Source organism: Melanerpes formicivorus, unplaced genomic scaffold (assembly GCF_026170545.1).
Source record: "Melanerpes formicivorus ecotype bairdi unplaced genomic scaffold, bMelFor1.0.p_v2 SCAF_3, whole genome shotgun sequence".
In the NCBI taxonomy this organism is placed as follows: domain Eukaryota; kingdom Metazoa; phylum Chordata; class Aves; order Piciformes; family Picidae; genus Melanerpes; species Melanerpes formicivorus.
In genome coordinates this window covers 17,512,296-17,535,291 of record NW_027142355.1, presented here as the reverse complement: position 1 = coordinate 17,535,291, position 22,996 = coordinate 17,512,296, and the positions used below count along the sequence as shown (strand labels likewise).

The window sequence follows — 22,996 nt, the reverse complement described above, 5'->3', positions numbered from 1 at the left end:
CATGCTGTTTAATGACTCTAAGTGATAATGTACTTAAATAGTTAATTCAAGGGCTAATCCTCCTCTAAAACTGAGCTGGGAACAAAAGCTGAAATGACTTTTTAAAAGGGAGAGACAGGAGGAATTCTGACCCTTCTCCTGATACTTTACAACGTAAAACCACGAAGCAATTGAGAAATCAGTGCACGGCACGTGGATTAAAACGCTTCCTAGAAGCAGCCAGCACTGTGCATTGCTTCAACCCTCCCTGAACTTTCTCAGTAAATCCAGCAGCCTGACAGCCTGGCTTCCCGCTGGGTGGATCCTGCAACTCCAGGAGGGAATGGCACTTCTTGTTTTTAATTAGAAAAGGTGAAAGGTGAATTAAAACTAGCTGTTTGGCAAGTCAGAGCAAGGGGCTGAGTTCTGAAGAGCACTGAGGAGGAGGGTGCTTGCCTTTTTTTTTTTTTTTTTTTTCCCCTTTTTCCTCCCTCCTTCTCTGAATGAATTGCCTTGCAGGAGGGACTGAAAATACAGCTTCTTCCTGAATCCACTGGCAGAGTTACTAAAGAGAGCTCAAGACACAACCCTGCAGAGTAACGCCTTGGAACGTCCTCGCACTTCATAAACAATTGTCCTAGGGAGGGAATATTTTTACATGACATTTGCACAGCTTGACAAATGGCTAGCAGAATCCGTGTGCTTCTCTGATGAACGCTGAATTTACCATAGAGATACCCCACAAACTGACAAAGAGAGAGATCTAACTGCACTGGGAAAGTAGAAGGGGAACTTGGAGCCTTAAAACACCCCACAAAACAATTAACAAACAGCAGCTGTTAAGTGAAGAGCACAGGAATTTGATCTTGGGCAGGATGGCATCTGCCCAGGACCTTTTAATCCTGGCACTATATGGCTTGTTACTAGAGTTACCGACTGGATGTCATGCAACAGATACGAGACAGCCAAGGTTACGTCTGTCACATAAAGGTAGGTCAGTGTGTCAGGTTTTTAAAGCCTTTATGCTAATGCAAGTTCTTTGATTTTGCTTAAAGTATTGCAGTATTGCATTGAGGTTAAATTATGGTCCTCTGACAGAGTAAAATATGCCTGTCCTGAGATCTCATGATTTTTTTTTTTCTTTTCCTTAAATAAACTGCATACATAATTAAGTTTACTGAATCCAGAAAGAGTTAAGGCACTTACAGTGATGATTTTAGGCTATGGAAATATCCTTCTACCTTTATATTTGCCTTCTTGTAATTTTGTCTTATTCTATGCGCTGTAAGAAGGATGTCTGATCTTTAATAACAGGAAAAAGAAATTGAGAACATAAGTTGAAAATATTGCAGAATAAATGTACTCCTGTACATCAAGCAGCCTTTAAAGAACTAAATGTCTGATTCACTTTTAGACTTCTATCTACAAATATAGCTAAGGCAAAAAGACTGAATTCCTGTGTAACCATATGATTCATTTTCTAAACTAGCAAGTGTCATCACACTATAATTAAAATGACTTTCTGCCAATGTAAGTCAGCTTGCAGCTTAACTGAGTTACCCAAAGAAAAAGAGTGTTATTTTTTTTCTGTCATATATAGAGTACGCTTTTGTCTTTTTTTTTTTAATTATGTAAGTTTCAGTTTAACTGAAGCCTGAACCATTTCCCCTACATTCTTCTGAGTATCTCCTTGATCAGTTCTGCACTGCCTATAATTTCAAAATCTTCCCTATGATTTGGTTTTAATCCTGTACCTCTATAAAAACACCCATGCACAACCATGACATTTCTCTTCTCTGCAGCAGTACGTACATTTGTAGATTATGTACTTAGAAAGTACAGGCAGTTATTGCCGCAGGAGTGAAAGAAATGTGACTCCCAGAAAAATTGATGATTGGCCAATCAGTAATGTTTTGATATTACCTCTTAAGCAAAGATGAAAAGAAAATGTCTTTTTGCTGACATAGTTAGAAATGAGCAAATGTTAATTTACTCAAGAATATTTCTGTCATTATAAAAGTAATAACTAAGCTGCACCAGTGTGAACTACATCACAATATCTATTTTAAGTAAGGCTAAAATTTAAGAATTACCATCAGCTACAGCTCCACATATAGACAGATTTAGTCTAAACAAGGTTTAATTGTGTTTTATATAGCAAACTAAATAACCAATTATAAAGAAAGGAGAAGCTGAATAGGATAATTGGTCTGAATGTCTTGCTAGGAAGCTGTAGGAAATTGGATTGCTTTCATAGGGCAGTGAAACATTTTTTGAAGAAAGAGAGATTTATTATGGAAAGCTGTCTTGTAAGAAAATAAGTATTTGCTCTCAATGAAGTAAATGATAGGACCCCTTTTAATATTTATACCACTTATTTTTTAGCCTATGGTTTCAGAGTACAGCAGGGATGAGTGACAAATGTTGATTATGTAATCATTTCCAAATTACTTATAGGTCAAAATGTGTATTTTAATGTTGGATTATTTTTAGGTGTAATTACTGAGGCTATCAATATTATTGATATTTGCTTACTTGTGATGGGGTAAGGGAGGTGAGAAAAGCACAGTAAATAAGACAAATAGATCTACTGTTATGTTGGTTCAGGACACTGGTTTAGCTACCAGTTTTGGCAAGCTCCCCACTAAGATGCTGTGACTATTAACTGCTTCTGTGCTCACTGGTAGAAATAATTGTTTTTCTGCTGGTTGGAATCGGTGTACATTTTACTGCATACTACTTCCATTTTCAGCAGGGAGTCAGTAATTTGGCCATAACACATCATAACCCTAATATTTTCAAGGAGATTTTAAAACATCCATTTCTCACAAAGGGCCAAACCTTCTCTGCCTGGTGTCAGTTCAGATTCAATGATACAGAAAGATCTGTTTCAAGTAAATTCTCTACCACGGACACAGACGTCACTATCTTAAATTTCACCTTTTAAAAGACCCTGTCACATTTTTCTCTCTTATGAAATGTGACTGATTTTACAACCTGTGTTGCAGTCAGTGACTGACCACATGTCCTGAGCCAAAGGTTAGAAATGGCATACCTGTCTGCACCCTGGGAACAGCTATTGCAATCCCCCAGCTAAAAGAATGTAGCAACCAAGCATGAAGACAACGAGTAAATGTCGTTGTTGTATTCACTAATCAAACAGGAACAGCAGGAGGGTCCCTCATCTTAATTGCATTTACTCCAGAGAAAAGCTGCTCTGGGTACCAGCTAGGCACAGTGTAGTTATAAACAGGCAGTCATGCACCCTCTTTACAAAGCTGCTCCAGTCTGTCCTGTGAGGTTCTGTGTGGTGCAGATGATGAAACCTGTATCTGTAAATTTTGCGTGGAGTAGCTGTAAATCCCCTTAAAAAATTTCTCTGTAGATAACCTCAAATATAAAGGTAAGCAGGCCTACTCACTGCCTCCCTTTGTAACTGGATGCTGGTGGTTAATTGGGATTCAGGTCATTGTAAGCTAGGCTAGTGCTGACTGGTAAGCTCAAAGCTTCTGTGATTAATATGATGAGCTTTGTGGACACGAGATTTTTTTTATTTTTCTGGAAGAATTATTTAAAACTAGTCTGTTTTAGCATCTTGTTAAAGTGCCAAGAGAAGGTTTCCACAAATCGGAAGCAGAGACCCTTCGATTTTTATAAATTCACAATTTATATTTTTTTGCTTTAGAAGTGATTCTCAGTGAAAGTGTAGTGAGCTGACAGTGAATGAGAACATTTTGCTCTCTCAACAGATCAGGCTTCACCTGCAGCACACACATGTTTCCAAACCCACAGCAACAAGATCAGGTCCTAACCCTTGAGCAGAGGGGTCATCTGATGGATAGGAATACCACAAATCCCTTGCCAGTTAAGGGATATATTATGCAACCCCTGCTTGACTTTGTGGCCATTTACTCAGCTTCAATGGGAGTTAATGAAAATCCTGCATTCTTGGATTACTGTTAAACCTGTCAAGTTACTGCAAACTGTAATGGTGATTTTTGGTAAGGTAGAAGATGGTCTTATTCACAGGAAACTCAAATACGAGAAATTTTCCGTTCTTTTGTATAGGATTAGAATCAGTACTGTAACAACCTGACAGTAATTTTATACTTCTAACTCCATTTTTAGTGACCTGAACTATGTTTATATCCAGGACTTGAAGGTGTTTTCCTCAAACCATCAACTTATGTCTATCAGATAGCTTACACTGCAATTAGTACTACTTGTGGTATTAGTGGTATGGTTGCATGGCTATTAGTGGTGTGGTCACTGTTTGATGATGACCAACAATGGTCTAGCAATGTACTCTCATAACTTCATGCTGATTTGTCCAGATACAAATGTATTACTGCTAGTTCAGTACTACAGAGAAATAAAATTCCACATTATTAAGTTATAAATTGACAACTATATTTAAAAATCATTAGCTCATCTTGCATACAGTACAGGCTTTGACTAATAAGGTGTTAATAGAAGCCAAGCTTCAGCTCCCCATTCTTTATAGGCTGCTGGTTAAATTCTTTCCCAGTATCCCACAGTTTGAGTTCTCGCATTGGGAAATACGCAATTAAGGTGAAATCAGCACACACTGCATGTTAAAAAGAAACTATTTACGTTACAGTCTGAAATGGATTGGGTTTCCAGAGGACAGGAGGGATATATTTATGTAAGCCTAACAGAGCTACACTAGAAGCATACATGCCTGAAAAGCCCATGAAGGATGTAATTGTATAATTCAAGCATTATGCATGGTTTGCTGTGTATTTCTAACTGGTTTGTAGTTTTTTTCCCTAATTTGTGACTTTCCTAAACAGCAAAGGTAGCATAGTACAAAAATGTTTAGCCCTTACAGGGACCTATACAATTTTGTTGCTGCAGTGGGATCTTGTGTTGTTGGTTTTGTGCAGAGATTTGCATATCTTGAGGGATCTGTTTTCTGTTTTACCCATTTACATTACTCTTGAGTGACATAAGAGATTTTGGAATCACCTGATCTCCAATTGTGTAGCTATTCACTGGATACTGTTCTTGTGTGGAAAAAAGAATATGTAGCAGTTGTGTCTCCCCTATTTATTTAAATATCTCTCTTTTACCTGCTCTATTACCTGTTTGGGTAATAAGCAGAATTAGAAGTGTTTGTAAACCATGCGACAAGAAGACTCTTCTCACCCAAATTCTTGAGGCCACATAGTACTCAATGTTAGCCAAGAAACGTCTTGGGGAAAGATGCACAAATATCTCTGGGCCACTTGTAGGGCAGAGAGGAGAGGTTTTACATCTCTTTTCCCACTGGAGTGACAACTGATTCTTTAGAAACACTTAGGACAAGCTTTAGGTTTATTATTCATCTGTATCACAAGAGGTGACTGGCAGGAAGTTCAGGAGTGTTTCCAAGTAATCCTAGAGGGAATTACTCACCAATACAGGAATTTTTTTGGCAGAGAATCTGTGCATTTTGTTGACAAAAGCTTCTGCAAGTATCACTAAAGCAGAACTCTGAAACGATAAGCACTACCACCGGGTATGCAAAAAGCAAACTGTTTGCTGCGTAACATCAATCATTTTCCTGCTTTTGCTTTACAGAACTAAGTACCATCTGAAGGTGCAAGACCAGAATATCCTGCATGCTGCTACTTCTACACAGTTACATCCTTGCTTTCAAAGTGATAACACCATCTGCTATTTTAAAGTCTTCATCAGATTTTGTACTCATCATTATTTCAGTGAAAACAAGTGTTATATTTTGCTTGAATGAAGACAGGATTAATGCTGTTTGTATGATTTACAGGATGCTGTGCAAGGGTGAGCATCTGTTTCAGGCATTTTGAGAAACCTTGGGTCAATAAATATTCTCAAAATGTGCAAAGGGAATACTAAATATTTTTAAAACTGCTATTCTGGTTTTCTTCATGTAGTGAGGAAAATACGATGCAGCCACTATTAAATAGGAAGAGAAATCTTCATTTCTTGAAGGAATTTGTGGCCTCCAAGCATAAAGATAATAGTCTTTATTTTACATAAACAAGCCCTCTTGACTAGAATATGTTATTTAAAATGTTTTCTTGGTTAGCTAATGTTTGGCATTTAAACAGTCAGTTTGGGATTCATGACTAAACATGAAAGAAAATGTTAAAAGATAAAAAGAATGAAGTTATTGCATTATAAAAATCTGAATTGTAGTTAGGCTGTAACACCAAACTCCTGTATAGAAAGGACCTAAGTAACTTCAAAGAAACAAAAAAATAAATTGCATATTAAATTGACAAAAAAATGTGAATTGTCAACACTGAGGTTCAGTTTCATGAACTGAGTCAGTTTGCTATATACAACAAATAAAACCATCATGAACCTATCAGAGCATATAAAAAAAAAAAGTTACCAACCTATTGTTTCCCCACTTGCATCATCTCATTTTCCTTTGATCTCAGTTCTTATGATTTTCCTTAAGGTTATAAATTCTTAATTTGGAATTATTTAGTTGAAGGCTGATTTCACTGTGTTTCTCCTTTAAGCATCTTCTCTTAGTTTTGATGAAGCTATAAATTGATATACTTTCACTCCTGCTGTATATCTTTGGCAAGTTGTTTTATTGCAGTCTGAAGATTGCTGTTTTCCCTTTCAAAACAATGCAAAGAAGGAAGGTATTATCTTACACTCATCTTTTTCTCACTTTGTGATGAGCAATAATTTTTTTTTTTTTTTTTTTTTTTTTTTTAAAGAAACAACATTACAAACACAAGGAAGGCTTTCTCCATTTCTTGCTCAGGGTTTCTCTGTAACATTTCTTGAGGATAGACCTTTTCAGAGGATTTGTAAATTGAAGTGCATTACAATCAGTCATCTGTTAGTTGCACTGTTCTAGGATAATATATCATCTTAGTGATGAATGCTTTTTTTCATTTATAGTCTACCCTTATTCTCCTTTTACCTGTAATTTGCAGGATCTCCAGAATATAATGGCATGTCAAAGGTGCCTTTTACAGTTCCTAAGTACATACAGAAGGTCTGCAACCAAAAAAGATGTCAACAAAGTGATGTCTGCCAAACTTCTTGGCCCTGGCATGATACCCAGACTGTGTGTGTAGCCAATAGCTGCAAAACTTGGATCACTCATGTAGCTGAAAAAAAAAATTATGGAACAAATGTTGAACCCCATCTTTAAATTACTTTTTATTAGTCTCAGGTGCAAGCAAATAATTGGTAGTTGTTAATGGTGTGTCTTGCTATCCTGTCTTAATATAGTACTTGGTATGTTTTATTATTACATAATGATCTAAGATTTGTTCTTTAATGCAGTGCAACATTTCAGACTGAAATTTCATTTACCTGTGGGAAATACCATCCATTTACTCTGTACACTTCACAGTACAAAATTAGTGAAGTCTACCAGGAAACATCAATGCTTATCTCTTTGCCTCCCTTGGATAAACTTGGTGCCATAATACTTTCTGTAAGTCACTTGCCTGTTGCTGACTGACGTCTGGTACTTAGATCTCCAGTATCAAGAAATGGATTGAAAGATTAAATATTTAATGCTTCTGCAGGTTAAAAAGTCATTGCAAAGAAGACCCTGCAAAGATTGGTTTGCCAAAGATGTACAATAGCTAGCCTCAAAAAAATGTCTTACCATTCTTAGCTGAATTTACTTGACATGAGCTTTCATATTCACCTAGTTGTGAAGGGTATCTTTCCAGCAAGGGAAGGTTGTATGACAAACACGAGGTTTTTGTGCTTTGGGTGATCTATTACAATAGACTTCAAAGGATATTTATGAATATTAAATGTCGAAGTAAAGAAGAAATAAAAGGCCAAAAATACAACAACAACAACAACAAACCCCACAAAACCCCAAAACCCAACCCTCAACCAAACAAAGCTTGTTAGCCAAAAACAAGAGAAAGAAAAAAATCTATCACTGACAACTTCTCATATCCCTTTGGCCTGAGAAGATGACATTGATTATTTATAGGATGACAAGCAATATATAGTTCTCTTCAGACTATGATTTGGAGCAGCAGCTATGAAAAAAATATGTTTATGATCCTTGTGAAATTATTTCTGCTTCATCAGTAGTGAAGAATTTCAGATTTTAGGAAATACACTTATTCAGTGCAGCATGTGAAGTGTATCATCTTTTTCTCAAAATATATGTTTACATACAAATTAAGGAGTGAATTCCTTTAGTATGATGATGGGGATTTTTTTGTTTTGTTTTGTTGGTTGTTTTTTCTGTTCGGCAAACCATTTGTAAATAATTCTCTAAACCAAGGAAGCAGTGTATTCAGTGAAAGACTTCACTCCTCTTAACATCCTTAATGTATCTACTCTCTACTTTTCGTGAGTTTATTTTTATCTAAAGGATTCCTGACTTCATACTGTGAAGCAATAGAAGCTTCTGTGGGGAGTCAAACAATGGTCTTTTTAGTGTTGCTAAGTTTGCTTTATAGGCTTTTTCTTACAACACATTTGTTTAATAGGCCTAGTAAAATGGTGAATGCAGCTGTAAATATATCTTTTATTTGTTGATGTGCAATAAACATTGCAGGGATGTTGGCCTTTTCTTATTCTGATCTTCCTGACACTGGGGAAAGGAAATTGTACAAAGTGAATGAAAAGTGCTTTAAACTGATTGTAGAAAACAACAGTCCCCAAATACCTAAGGGTCAGTACCTTTTTTCTCTTTTAACAGATGGCTTCTCCCAGCAGTGTTACTAAAACTTAATAATAGTAAAATAATAGGTTACCTGATGTGAGAGAATTATTCCAGATAGCACTATTCACTAGTAGGGTCATTGCTAAAGGTCATTTTTCACCCAGAAAGCTAATGGTTAGCAAGTGTTGCTTAATTCCATGAGCTCCAGCAAGTCTTTATGATTAAGCTAAGTGCTTTCCCATGGGTGTGTGGTAAAAGCCAACAGTAAGGAAAATAAACTCATTCCTTTATGTATTAAATATTTCATCTCAGTTGATTGAGTCTGGTGTGATGCAAAGCTTGAAAATATGTGTTGTCAGGGAGCCCAGAAAGACGTAAGCTGTCTTAAAGATCTTGTTCTTCCAAATCTTGTTGCTGAAAAAATGTCTTGTGTTCATGTGCCTGTGTTTACATGCAGTAAGTCATTATTTTATCTCCTCTGCTTATCTTAGACATGGACACGTCCTTCTGCATATTTTCAGGTTACACAAGCACTTGGGATAGTAGTAATTTCTAAATACACCATTGAGGAGGTGTTGAAGTATCCAGCAGTTTGAATACTTATCATCACTCAGAATCAGGCTGTAAACAGCCCCAGACTCTTTACTGATTCTATTGTATCCCATCTTGAGTGGCTGCAACTTCTGTGTATCAAGACTCAAACACTGCAAAGGATTATTTGATTTCTAAAGTACTTGAACCCTTGTAAATAAATTGTTTCACGTTTAGAAGATAAAATAAACAGCTACAGTAAAGAATGGTTGTCCAATATCATCTTTGAATACAGCACACTGTGCTTAAATTCTACTACTAATAGAGGCCTTAATTCACTGCTACTAAGGACAATGGTAAAACTCCCACAAACTTCAGTGGCAAAAGAATTAACTGAGTAGTCCTTGTTCTTGACTTTATTTCTTGAAAGAAGTTACCTATCTGGTTGTCTGTCTCTTCAGAGTATAGAAGGCAAGTAACAGTCAGCTTAAACCAGAGGCGGATAAAAGGTGAGATGCATTTCACATGAATGTCTGATGATAGATATAGGATGTTACACATCCAAGGATAAAATCCTTTGACTGAAAATGAGTTACACTATTGCCTTGGTAAAAGTGAGGATATTATTTCTAAGTAGTGTGGGTTTGAGCAATTTAAGCAGCTGTCATAGCTGCTAGACACAGTTCTCTCTGGAATGTAGTAATGACTCAGATGTGTTCTACACCTGCTTCTGTGCACGATATGTTTAAGCCAAATATGCTGATTTAGTTTAAGCATGATGTGCTGATTAAGTTAAGTATCTTTCAGAAAAGTTTAATCTAAACTGATGGAACTATCATATTGAAATAGGTGAGCTTGTCACAGCTGCTGGCCAGAGCTCAGTTACCCTCTGGTCAAGAAGCAGTGATCAGCAGAGGGTATATATAATCTAAGTTATTTCCAATGCACAGAAAGTAGTCTTACAGGCCATATCTAAAAACTGATTTTATAAATATTTGCTCATGTTTGTACCTTTAATCAGACAAATTACTCCACTGATTAAAAGTTAAGTTGGGATTTGTTTGCAAGATCAAAGTCTAAGGCGTATTCATTGTGGACATCCCTGTAGCATGACTGATTAAAACCAATCATGACAAAAGTTGCTCTTTTTTTGGACATACCCCTAGGCATTACAAAACAACAACTTTCTATTTTATTCTTCAGTTAAATTACTCACCAAAAAAGGCCCAGGTCTTACAACTAGTCATGCTTCTTTCTTATAAAGAAAATTATGTTTTCAGAGTATTCTTCTTTAATAATTTTATGAAGCACTGTAATATGTGTAGGTAATTGTGAAATAGATGTTATGAGTGTTATATGTGGTCTCTGTATTTTCTTGACATAGAACAACCCTCTACTTCATTAAAAAATGCAACAAATTACTTCTTAATATCAGGTTAATTGATTTGTTTGTGGGCTTTTTTTTTTTTGTTGTGGGTTTTTTTTATATATATATAGTTTCACATTTATGCCTTTAATGTATAACAACACTAAAACACTTGAGCTGTAAAATTAGGTGTCTGGGCTGATGAAAATTCTTTGCACTCATAATTTAAGAGTAAAACAAAAACCCCTAACTTATAGCATAGAGATTTAGAAATAATAATAACTGATCTTTACACATTCTTGTGAAACAACTCCTGAAGTGTACTGTGAATTTGATAGTAGCAGAGAAACACTGTACCTAGGGATTGTTGAAAGGTAACAGACATATTGACATATACTGTTATCTGATACTATTGCCTTGGAGTGTTGCAGGACCTGTGGGGAGTATCTGAGAGTTAGACTTGTCATGTCTTAGCATGTTTTATATTTTAAATGGTGTAAACTATAAATTAACAGGAAGAAAGCAGATTTATAATCTGTGATGAAAAGGTGCTTCAGAGTTTTTCTGAATTAGTCATACAATTTGGCTACAACCTTGTTGGCACAGTCTGGCTTCTGTCTTTAACAGTTCACAACTGGATGGTAAGCCTCTCCAGATGCAGATTTCTGTGCAAACTCTGCCTCAGTGGGTTTGCTTTATAATGTTTGGTCCTTCGGTTTGTAAAATCTTATTTTGCCATTGTAATGGGAGCAGATATCTACTACTGCATCCACTTGAGTTCAACATTTGTGGTTGCAACTGCATTACAGTAGCACAGAGTTTCTGTTGGCATTTTGGAGGTCTGCAGCTGCTTTCAGAGGGATTATAATGATGCTGATATTACTTAGTCACTACAGAATTGTTTACTGACTTTAAAATATGTATCTAAGAGCACTGAAGGGTGGAGGCAGGTCCTGAGAGCATGTTGCATAACTGGTTTAGGAAGCCTTCAGACTGTCCTTAATGTTGTTGACTAAACAAGACTTGTTTTTAAACGATCAGTTCTTAACCTAAGCAGTTACTAATTTCTTCTCTTTTAAAGATATCACACCTCAGTGCAGACCTTGCAGCTGCTGGTACCTATCTTAGGTGGTGAACTGAGCTCTGATGTGATGCTATTGAAACTATAGTTCCCAGAACATAAATCTGAATTTTAAACCAAAGGGAATTTTCATAATGGTGTCTAGCAATAGGATTAAGGGGAATGGTTTTAAACTGAGGGAGAGTAGGTTTAGACTGGGTTTTAGGACCATGTCCCTTAACACCACATCTTTGCATCTTTTAAACACTTCCAGTGATGGGGATTCAACCATCTTCCTGGGGAGCCTACTCCACTTTTAGCAGGTGTGAAAAGATTTCCTTTTTCCTGACTGATATTTTGGATCCAAGTTGTAATTTTTTCCCCTGTTTTGTTCTGTTGTTCACTGGAAAATGGCAACTAGAGGCAGGCTTCAAGCTCCCCTTGGCATGAAATTGTCAGGTATCTATTATAATCAGAATTAAACTAATGACCAGATTTGGTGTAAAAATAAATACTCCTCTCTTTCCCAAATTTTTCCTTCTCCTTCATGATTCTAGTACATCAGGTCAACTAAAATTTAACGAAGTCCTGCTAAGAGAATTATTGTTAATATGCTTGAACTACCTTCCTTTGGCATGTTTTATTTACAGTGTTGCCTGTGGTGTTTATATTGTTATAGGAAATTGGAAACTATGTTGTACACTTGTGGTGGTTTAAGCCTTAACTGGAGTTTAATCTACCAAAAAATAATCTGGAGTCAGTTTGGAAGTAGGAGAAGTAAATTTTATTTTATTAAAAAAAAAAAAAAGTATATACATACACACCAGTAACAGGGAAGGTTCACAAGGGTAAGGAATAAAGATGAATAGGAAAATACACAAAACCAACTTTGGATGGCCTTATATCTCCCTCAATGTATGTGGATTTCAGTCCTCTAGGGAAGTGTGGATGTGGCAGGGAGAAGATCAGGCCCTACCACGTGGCAGAACCAGGAGGCCAGCAGCAGCTGTGGGTCTTTTCAAACAGGTGAGGCAGGCACAAAGAAAAAAAGATGGCTGCCACCACCCCCCCCCCACCCCACCACCCCCCTTAATAGTCTTGCTGGACAGGAAGAGGGAGAGGAACAGACCAACTTAGACCCGGGGGACCCTTCCTCCTGGGAAGGGGAAGCCAAGTCCACCTGGATCAGGTTTCTTTTGTCCCCTGGGGGAAGCAGGGCTCTCGCAAGCCTCCCCCTCCCAGGATGAGTGTAACCCAGCACAATCCTGTAGTTGAAACCAATACTTGGAATATTAGTAACTACTGGAATGTCTCCTAAACAGAGCTCTTGGTTTAGTGTTACTTACAGTTAGGTGGAGCTGTACTTCATAATTGAAATATCTCTTTCCAAATTTTCATTGCATTAATTGTTAAGATTTGTCAGTAGCAGTGAGGACAGAGACATCAAATTTTCTGTCAGCTATAGAAGATATCAATAAATCATTCATGACTACTGAAGAAGTGCCACATTTTTGTTTGCCCAGGATGAGCATTTGTAGATTGAATACCCCATTGTCTCTGTTTCTGTATTGAAAGCATACAGTCTTTTGGATAAGGATTTTATGATGATGACTGATGAAATAAGAATGTATGGGATATGTTCAGAGTTGCACAAATCAGTGCATTATGCATCCAGCAATATCTGATGAATAATGCATCGTATTCTACATAAATCAAAGATTAGCTTTCCTTTCTGCTGATGACCAGATAATTCTAGAAAAATATTCTATAGGAAAAGGGGAAGAGAAAGCATATGGCCTCCTTTCTTCCCTACACATCTCATTTGTATTAATTGTTGTATACATTAAAGTCAGTTGAACAAAATTTGAGGTATATATCATCACACACTAAAGCTCAACTTCAGTATATCCTCTGAGCATGTGTTTGACACTTCTGTGAACATATTCTCTGACTTTTTGGTGCTTCAGTTGGCTGAGGGATTTCTGATTTTGCCCAGATTTTGAAATAACTTCTTTTTTTTGGCAGCTATATTAGTTTTATTTTCACTGCAACCTCATTACAAAATCAGGAGAAAACTAGCTTGCATATCATAACCCAAGCCTGGCTTTTAATTTTGTTTGAAGTACTCCTAAACTTGGCCTTGGCTTTCTTGTGTGAATGAGACATTTTCCAAAATAACCCCATGCAGTGCTAGAGACTGGGGGGGGGGGTATATGGCTGGAGGGCAGCCTGGCAGAGAGGAACCTGGGAGTGCTCATTGACAATGGCTGAACATGAGCCAACAGTGTGACCAGGTGGCATAGAAGGCAAATAGCATCTTGGTCTGTATCAGGAATAGTGTGGCCATCCCACTACAGATATAAATGTGCCTCTGTACACAGCACTGGTGAGGCCTCACCTAGAGTACTGTGTGCAGTTCTGGACCCCTCACTTCAAGAAAGATACTGAGGCACTGGAGCAGGTCCAGAGGACAGGGACAAGAGTGAGGAAGAGGCTGTCAGTTTAGGAAGGATGTTGACTTGCTGGAATGAGTCCAGAGAAGGGCAAAGAAGTTGGTGAGGAGTTTGGAACACAAGCCCTATGAGGAAAGACTGAGGGAGTTGGGGTTGCTTAGCCTGGAGAGGAGGAGACTCAGGAGTGACCTTATTGCTCTCTACAACTACCTGAAGGGAAGTTGTAGACAGGCAGATGTTGGTCTCTTCTCCCAGGCAGCCAGTACCAGAACAAGAGGACACAGTCTCAGGCTGCACCAGGGGAGGTTTAGGTTGGATGTTAGGAAGAAGTTCTATACAGAGAGAGTGATTGCCCATTGGAATGGGCTGCCCAGGGAGGTGGTGGAGTCACCATCATTGGAGGTGTTCAGGAGGAGACTTGATGGGGTGCTTGGTGCCATGATTTAGTTGTTTAGGTGGGTTGGATTGGTTGATGGGTTGGACACGATTATCTTGAAGGTCTCTTCCAACCTGGTTTATTATGCTATACTATGCTATGCTATGCTATGCTATGCTATGCTATTCTAATGAGGTGGACTACCCAGGGAGGTGGTGGAGTTGCCCTCCCTGAAGGTGTTTAAGGAAAGGTTGGGTGTTGATGTGGTGATGCTAGTTCAGAGGCTGGACTTGATGATCTCAGGTCTATTTCAGCTTCAACACTTCTGTGATTCTGTGAGAACCCAGTACAGTCCAAATTATGAGTGTAGTGAAGATTTGTGATCCTTTATAATGTTATTTCTTTCTTTCTCTTCATAGCTAACTAAATCTCCTCAGGGTATTAGAAATATGCCAATGAATTTGTATTGCTTGGCCAGTAAAGATGAGTTTAGACCCTCTCGGTTACTAATAATATTCAGAATATTCCCTTCTGGTTCACAAAATAGTATGACTAAGTTTTTACTCAGGTTTTGTGAATCCACGTCCAGTTTCTGATTCTACTTTCCCACACCCCCACCCCCCCGGGCATATTAGCCATGCCTATATCCCTACAGTTATGTATACTTAGAATCCATAGTTGTACCTATACTAGAATTAGTCTGTGATGGTCCTCTAAAATAGCCACAGGAGGCCAGAAGGTAAGGAAAGGGAGAAGAATGTCACTCCCTGCCCGTCCCTTCCAATAAAATGCCTCCAGAACCCTAAACTTAAAAATCATCAAAATCAACCACATCTGAAAATCCACTTGAGGTTTATTCAGGATGGTACAGATTAATGTGTTGAAATTGGGTAAAGCTTTGCCACCATGACACATTTCCTTTGGCATGATTTCTTAAAATTACTTCAGCAGGCTTTGTGCCTATACATACAACCATCATCCACATGCTACACACAGAATCATGATGCACATATTATTCACATCATGTTGTGAAAATCCAGAGTCTTCTCTTTATAGGGTCCAAATTACAGCAGAGAGTCAGAAAGCAGTGACAGAAGAGTTTAATGTGATATATTAATGTCAGTCTAATTTTGACCTATGTTTAGTTGTATCTTTACATGCTGTCCCATGTTGCAGAGTTAGAGAAAAATAGTCACTGAAAAAATGGGAGCATTTTCTAAACTTTCAGATCTTTAATCTGTGGAACAGATGGGTTATCTTCCTCAGTAGGACATGTGTACTTTCACTAAAATGCTAGTTATCATTGTGTGAGACCACAATTCTATATTTGAGGTGGGTATGTAACATCCAAGAGACCTACAGAAGAGATCTTGTGGCTGAAAGCTTGCAGCATTTTGCATCTCTGTTAAGAGATGTAAGACTTGTAAAACTTGCATAGTAAATACAATATTTCAATACCAGAGCTTGATGTTTAAAGAAGGCATTCTTTTCACTTTAATACTGCTTGAAGTTCTAAAGCCATATTTCTTAATCCTATGGGACTGTCTGGAAAATAGATGTACTGTTATAATAAGAAGGTTAGCATATCCTAGCTGAGTAACCTTTGTAGTTCAACCTCACAGGAAGAGCCATTAACCACTTTGTCCTTCCATCAGGCTTTCAAAAGATGCTGCAGACTGCTCTGCAACTTAAGCAATAAATCTCATGTTTTCAGTTTTCTCTTCAAGACTTCAATTTTGTGTAGCCTTTGGGATACTGAAATCTTTCACAGAGTGTAGCAATTGCTGTTCATTACATATAATTGAGAAGCAAAGATTCCTGGTGTTTCACCTTGCTAGGGAGTAGTTCCATGGAGTATAGCCAGTTTCCTGGACTATTAGTTAAGTAAAGGATAGAGTTTTCTACTTCACCATGCATCAGTTAGACAGTTTATCATTTCTACAGATCCAAAAAACCCACATCTGTCCACATCTCATGAAGCAATGTGGGTTTTTTTTTCACCCTGTAAATTGAAATAACATGTGTCTTTCACCAGCAGGATGTCCTGTTACTCACCTGCAGTGGTAAGTAGCTGCAGTTACTCTGAGAGATACTGTGATGTTCACACTGAAAAAAACCCTGTCCAATTCTGTCCTACTCAGAGCATTCAGATGACTAGCTAAATTCTGTTTTAACAAAAGGAATTATAACATCTGCATCTCCAACGCAATCATCCAGAAGTGAAACCATCAGAGCAGAAAGCTAGTATCAGTACTGGAAGAGTTTGCTTAGGAGATTGCACAGTTTGCTTTGCAGCAGCAATTGTTTCAAATAGAGTATGTCTCATCTCAACCTGTACATCTTGAAGTAATTGATTTTAAAGAGATGTTTGGGCAAGTGTGCAAAAATAACCTCTGAGTAAATTTTATCCACACCTGGCTCATTTCTAAAATTGTCCTATGTTGGAGAAACCTGCAGAGTCTTGAGACAAACTATAACTTAAATATTTGTTTTAAGCCTTGGTACAAACACACTTTCACAACTTCTATGTGATAAATCACTGTAGAGTTTCTAGCAGTACAGCAGGAATCAGTGCTGATGATGACAACGATGACAGTTTTATTCTTTAATTAATGCTTTCATATAGAAAGAGTCTAGTCTGCACCTGGCATTTCAGTCATCATGCTTCAAACACCCTTTTTTTTCCTTTTCTTTTTTTCCTTTTTTTTTTTTTTTTTCTGGTAGTGACTATATACTTTTTCAAGAAGATTTCAATACCACTGTATTTTTCTTCTCTCTACACAAATATTTCATGTTGAGATACTGAATAGTCCAGGAATTAAAAAAGTCCTTTTTATGCTACATGAGTACCAGTTTGTAATTATAATTTCTCTGTTTATTCCAGGTACTGGGGTTTCCCAGTACACAATTTTAATATAATCAGACTGACTAGCATTGCTTCTCAGTTCAAATTAAATTGCATCCAGATTGCAAATCCATTGCAATTGACTATTCAATGTAAATTGACTTATCATCCACAGCTTCAATGGATCTTCATTCACTTTGGTGGTTTACACCACTGCAGGTTGGATATACCTGTTCTTTCCTCAGACTTGCAGAGATGAGATGTGCTAGGGCAGCCTCTGTGTAATGGCAGATGACAATTAAGTGGAAAACCATTTCCCAAATATGAACAAACACATTGCTTTTAAAAGAAGATACTCAAATTGTAAGTAATTATATTAAAGTATAGCAGATATTTTCTGTATTAAAGTGAGCATAATTCTTGTAAAAAATGTCCATCATCCTGGCTAAGGTAAAACTTTTGCAAAACCATTTGGAAGAAAAACCTTCAGGCATGATTCCATTCCTATTAATACTTTTTCAAATGAAATTCCTAGAAAAACTTCTAGTCACTCTTCAGCTACCATAGAGGTGTAAGAAGAAAGGGCTACAATAAACCAAGTCATCCTACACGTACTAATACGGGTTAATATCTTTTTAATTCACCCCAACAAAGCTTTTTTTTTTTTTTTTTTCCTTCACCCCACATAGAAAGCTGGATAGGAATAGTGTGATAGTCAATGGTTCTGCAGGTTTGAATTAGCTAAATAAGCTCAAATAAGGGTTTTGAAGAGACAGTAGAATACTTTGCTTTGTCTGGGACCTGATGTACCACTAGGAAAACCTCTCCTAGGGCTGACATCTGCTTGACATTTTCTAACTCTCTTGTGTCAAGACAATCATCATGCCTGGCTACCAAGTGCAATGTTGTTCATATCTTTTCCAGTCAGACCTTGGCCTTTCTCATGAATCCAACAGGGAATTATTTATTCACTAAGTTTCCTAAAAACTTGAGTCAATAAAGTACAGAATTTAAAAATATTATTATTATTATTATTATTATTTTAAAAGAGAGAAGATAATTTTAAACTCACCCATCTCATAACTAGACTGTCCAGTTGTGTTGGTGGACAGTGATATATAATTTTACATGACTATTTCTGTCTAGATAGAAGTTGAAAACTGATCATTAATTGGTATATATGTGTGTGTGTATATATAGAGAACAGCTGCATGCTGTTAGTCATTGTGAGCTGATATGAGGACATCCATATTGTCTTTGGACTCTCCATTATATATTAAATAATATTATGTGCATATATATTTTAAATATTGGCTAAATAACGCTACTGCATTCCTGAATGTAAACAAGAAAAAAAAAAAAAAGGAAGTTTTATCCTATTTCACCACAACATATTTTTTCCATCCTCAGGGCAGAAAAAAGTGAATCTAGTTGAGGAGGATACTCTGTTATGTACAGCATAATGTTTTCTCTGAGTGTAGTGGATTTCACTATTTTAGAAAGCACTGCAATTGGAAACCTTTAGACACTAACAACTACAATCACATTACACTGCTTACATTAGAAGCAAAAAAGCCCCTAGAAAAGAGAGCAGAAATAAATATAGATTCAGCAGTGTTCTTGTCTTTGAAAAGAGACTTCCAGGATATGTTTTCTTCAAAAGTGTATGTAAATATGCTTAATTAACATAGACAGAGATATTTAATAATGGATAATTAATTTTAAATTGATAAATGCAGCTGTCACTTTAATAATTTGGATAAATCTAGGGGTTCTGAATGCATTCAGTTTTTGTCAATCATTAGGGTGAGTTGTTATTTGATATAACAACAAAAGAACTTTTTGGAATCCATCTAGCTATGTTTTAACATTTCTAACACCATTCCCAATTATGTTCTAAATTAATGTCATCTGTATACAGACACATAATTGTCAGTGTGATGCTTATGATAGCATAACATCATAGAATCTCAATCCATTTGCACTACTGATAACTGTATTAACAGAGTCATTCTCATTGATTTACTAGTTCATAAAAAGTAAATAACATTGTGAGTTGGTTTTGCAATTATTTATGGAAAGGATTTTTAATGGATTTTGATTTCCACCTAAGAAATTGAATTCTTCATAGTAATTTTCTCAATTTTTGAAAATATATTTTTTTAATTCTTTACTGAAAGAGTGATCAGAAATTGGAATGCATTTCCCAAGGAGTTGTTAGGGTCATGATCCTTGGAATGTTTTGGGACATGGTTTCACTTAGGCACATGATTTAGTGGGCATTGTGGTGTAGGGTTGGTGGTTGGACTCGATAGTTGGATTTGATGATCTTAGAAGTCTTTTCCAGTCCTAATGATTCAATGATTCTGTTCCATGATTCTATACTCAATACAGCTCCTTAAAGGTACTTTCCCCTCCCCTCCCCCCTACCCCCCCAAAAAAAAAAAAAAATCAGCATGGTTCTTTTGAGGAAAAATCAAACTGAACCCAAAATATGCTTTCACTTAGTCATTTTATTTTGAGTTAAACCCTAGGCTGCTGTTTCTATTGGTGACTTGCATTAAAAAATGCATTTTTCAATTAAAATTCTCAGAATTTGGTTTGACTCAAGTGCATTACAACTAAATACAATATAACCATAGATCAGAGCCTGTGCTTGTGAGAATTTATTAGTGAACCAATCATGATAGCTGACATTTTTAAGGAAGACTATTGGATTTCAGAGACCAAGTCCGTATCTAATCCACTTAAATCCCATTGAAAATTCTATCATTAAATACTGAATTCTCCTAATGAGTAATTTCTGAATGTACCCATGTAGTTTTTAAATGATATATAATGTAACTCTTATTCTTAACATTTTACTTTTCAGTTCCTTTCATATTTCTGTTCCTTTCATATTTCTGTGACATCTTCTAAAAAAATTCTAAAAAAGAAAGAAAAGCATTCTCCAGAGGTGAGAGAAAGGTCTCTCTACCCATTATTCATTTTTCACTTTTCATCTTTTAAAATAGTCAGAACAAAATTATTTATGAAAATGGAAATATATGTGCTGTTTTACTAGAGAATTCAAATCTTCTTCTTACCTGAGGCCTAAATTCTACCTGATGATTTAGTTTACAGATGTCAGAAACTCTTTGCAACACGTTAATCAGTATGGTAAATTTTTCATAGTAGTGAAGGAATTCTTGTCTATTTACCACCCCCAGAATCATTGAGGTCAATATGAGAAGCCAGGCTAAAGATACAAATTTATTAGTAAATATGATAAAAAAGATCAGCAATTAGAAGAATGCAGACTTATAGGCATTAAGATGTTACCTGGATACCTGCTATATAATCAACTGAACATTCATGTGAATTACTCTCCTCAGAGAATTATTCTCCTCGGTGAATTAAGCATGCTAGTTCACCAGATTCAAGTAATATCTGGAATATCTCTTGTATATCAATTAATTTTAATAGGAAAACTTTTTCAAAGCTAAACCAGGCTCACTAATATCTTTTTAATTTATTTTTTTATTTTGGGGAGGGCTAATTTAAATACTGTTTTCAGAAGACATTGCATCACTATTTTCAGTTAGGAACACAGAAAATAAAGACAGGAGTAAATCTTGTCTACTAACTGGAAAATATCTTGTCTTCTAGTATTCATTTCTGAAAGAAACATGGCTTGATAAAAGGCAACAAGAAAGTAAAATTTTTTTTTAAAAGTGAAGGAATTTAGGCTTTATTATTTGCTGTGGTTAAAAGGTAGTAGGAATGGAAATGCAGTTAAGATAAGTGAAAATATAAAATGAAAGTTTAAAATTGTACATAATTAGCAATATTCAGACAAGAAAACAGCATGAAAATTTAAAGTCAAAATGACAGAAATTATAGTGTTGGAACTAAAATCATAACTTTTCATAGCACTATACTGAAGATAATATTCAAGTGGCAGTGAAAAATTGATTTAAATTATGTTTAGCTATTATAGCTATTAATTTCTGTATCACCACTTTTTACATTTTGATATTACTTTTCTCCTTGAAATGTCAGAGCACTTTAGAAGATGTAGACTTCTGATTAAATATATAGTACTTATTTAATCAGCCATCTGCCTAGTTTACTCATTTGGAAAGACAACATGTGTCTTCTGCATTTATACAATTTTTGGTACCCTCTTCAAGACAGAGGTCAAAACAGCAACATGCTCGTACACAGCAACTGTGAAAAAGTTTAAGTTACCCATGTTAGTTCCACATTTGAAAAATTATTTTTAACCTTTTGTCTAATTTAAAGAGGCAAGTGACAAGAAGTTGAAGATCTTGTATCTCAGACCTCCTCCCTTTCTAGCCAGTAAAGGCATCTTTAAGAAATGCATTAAAAATGTTGAACATTGATTTTCATGGTGTGTGTTCTCAGTTCCAATTTAATTAAATTAATCCATTCAGTTGATGGTCTTCAGATTTAGTATGGGTTTTTATTAAACAAGCAAGCCAACTAAACCCCGAAATGTATCATCTTTTCTTCACAAGTTCTTTCATCATCAATTTTACATAGAAATGGACACGGAAAAATTCCAAGATTACATTCCATTTACTAATTATTTTTTGTCTGTTTGTTAAGCTTGCCTCCTCATAAATTTTGAATAATAATCAGATAGAATTTAATGTTGAGGACAGGTGAACTGCAGAAAAGCTTATCATAATGAACATAAACATCAAAAGCAACTGACCAGAAAGTAATAAAGTGGAAATACTCTGCAGTAAGGAGCACTATCAAAAAAAAAAAAAAAAAGGTGCCTCATTAGAGCCAGCAACCTAAGTACAGTATTTCTAGTCAATAGGGAAAAGAAGGAATCCTTATAGTCTCAGTCCTCAGGTAACCAATGGCTTCAGATGTCTTCAAGACAGGACTATGAGCCTTTTTATTGTTTAAAAGTAATCATCTTCTTTTGAAATAAGAGAAGAGGTCTCAATTTTCCTCACTTGGCATAGCTTCATTCCTACTTCATTTAATAGGCAGACCTTTTATTTCAGATGCAAGATGTCTGAGTTCAGTTTCATTCCCTGGCTGATGAAAAGTCAACCTTTTATCCTACGCCTCCAGTGGAGACTTTTGATATTGTGTTGGGGACCTTTGTCTCTCCTTCCACTGCAGCTATGATTTTTATATAAACTCAGGATATCAAAGAGAGAACACAAGTGAAAGTAAAGCTAACATACAGTAACCTGAAAGCTACAGTAATACTCTAAGAAAATTCTGGATATCCAGAATCTGAAGTCCTTTGTGTATTTAGGCAATTGTCTGCATACCAATTTTGAGTATTTCAAGGTAAATTTCTAACTATTGTCTTAACTATTGTCAACATTGCAGAATTTAATTACACATCTAGCAAAAATCACATGTATTATCTCTACTCTAGCACTGAATTAATCTTTCTGTGATACTGCTGTAACCCTGCCTTGCTTTTCACACCAATTCTTATTTTAAATTTTGATCAAGAATCCAGTCATTTAAAAGTGTGCAAGAACACAAACTTATTATTAAGTTGTTCTAATAGATTATTCTCAGAGCCTTAAAAATCCTCATTTGCAGTGAAAATATGAGTTTGGGAGAGGCGAATCCGACTTATGTGGTAACTGATTCAGATTGGGGATTTGATGATTCAGAAGTTCAACTTTAATTATTTTGAAGACCTTTCAGAAGCCTGTTCTGGGGAAAAAAAGTTTGCTCTTGCTGACAAAT

General features: G+C 36.2%; 1 protein-coding gene across 2 annotated transcripts in view; it reads left to right on the top strand.

The window, feature by feature from the left end:
• Positions 1-441: 441 nt before the first annotated feature.
• The window catches only part of SEMA3E (semaphorin 3E), a 123,173-nt gene continuing 100,618 nt past the window's right edge, over positions 442-22,996 (top strand). Inside the window, exons 1-2 of one of the 2 annotated variants that reach the window (XM_068167859.1) lie at positions 902-969; positions 5,563-5,781. In XM_068167859.1, the coding sequence (XP_068023960.1) occupies positions 5,604-5,781 (178 nt within the window). In that variant the 5' untranslated portion in view covers positions 902-969; positions 5,563-5,603. Of the gene's footprint in view, positions 970-5,562; positions 5,782-22,996 lie in introns of both variants that reach the window. The other variant, XM_068167869.1, reaches the window with a different exon arrangement.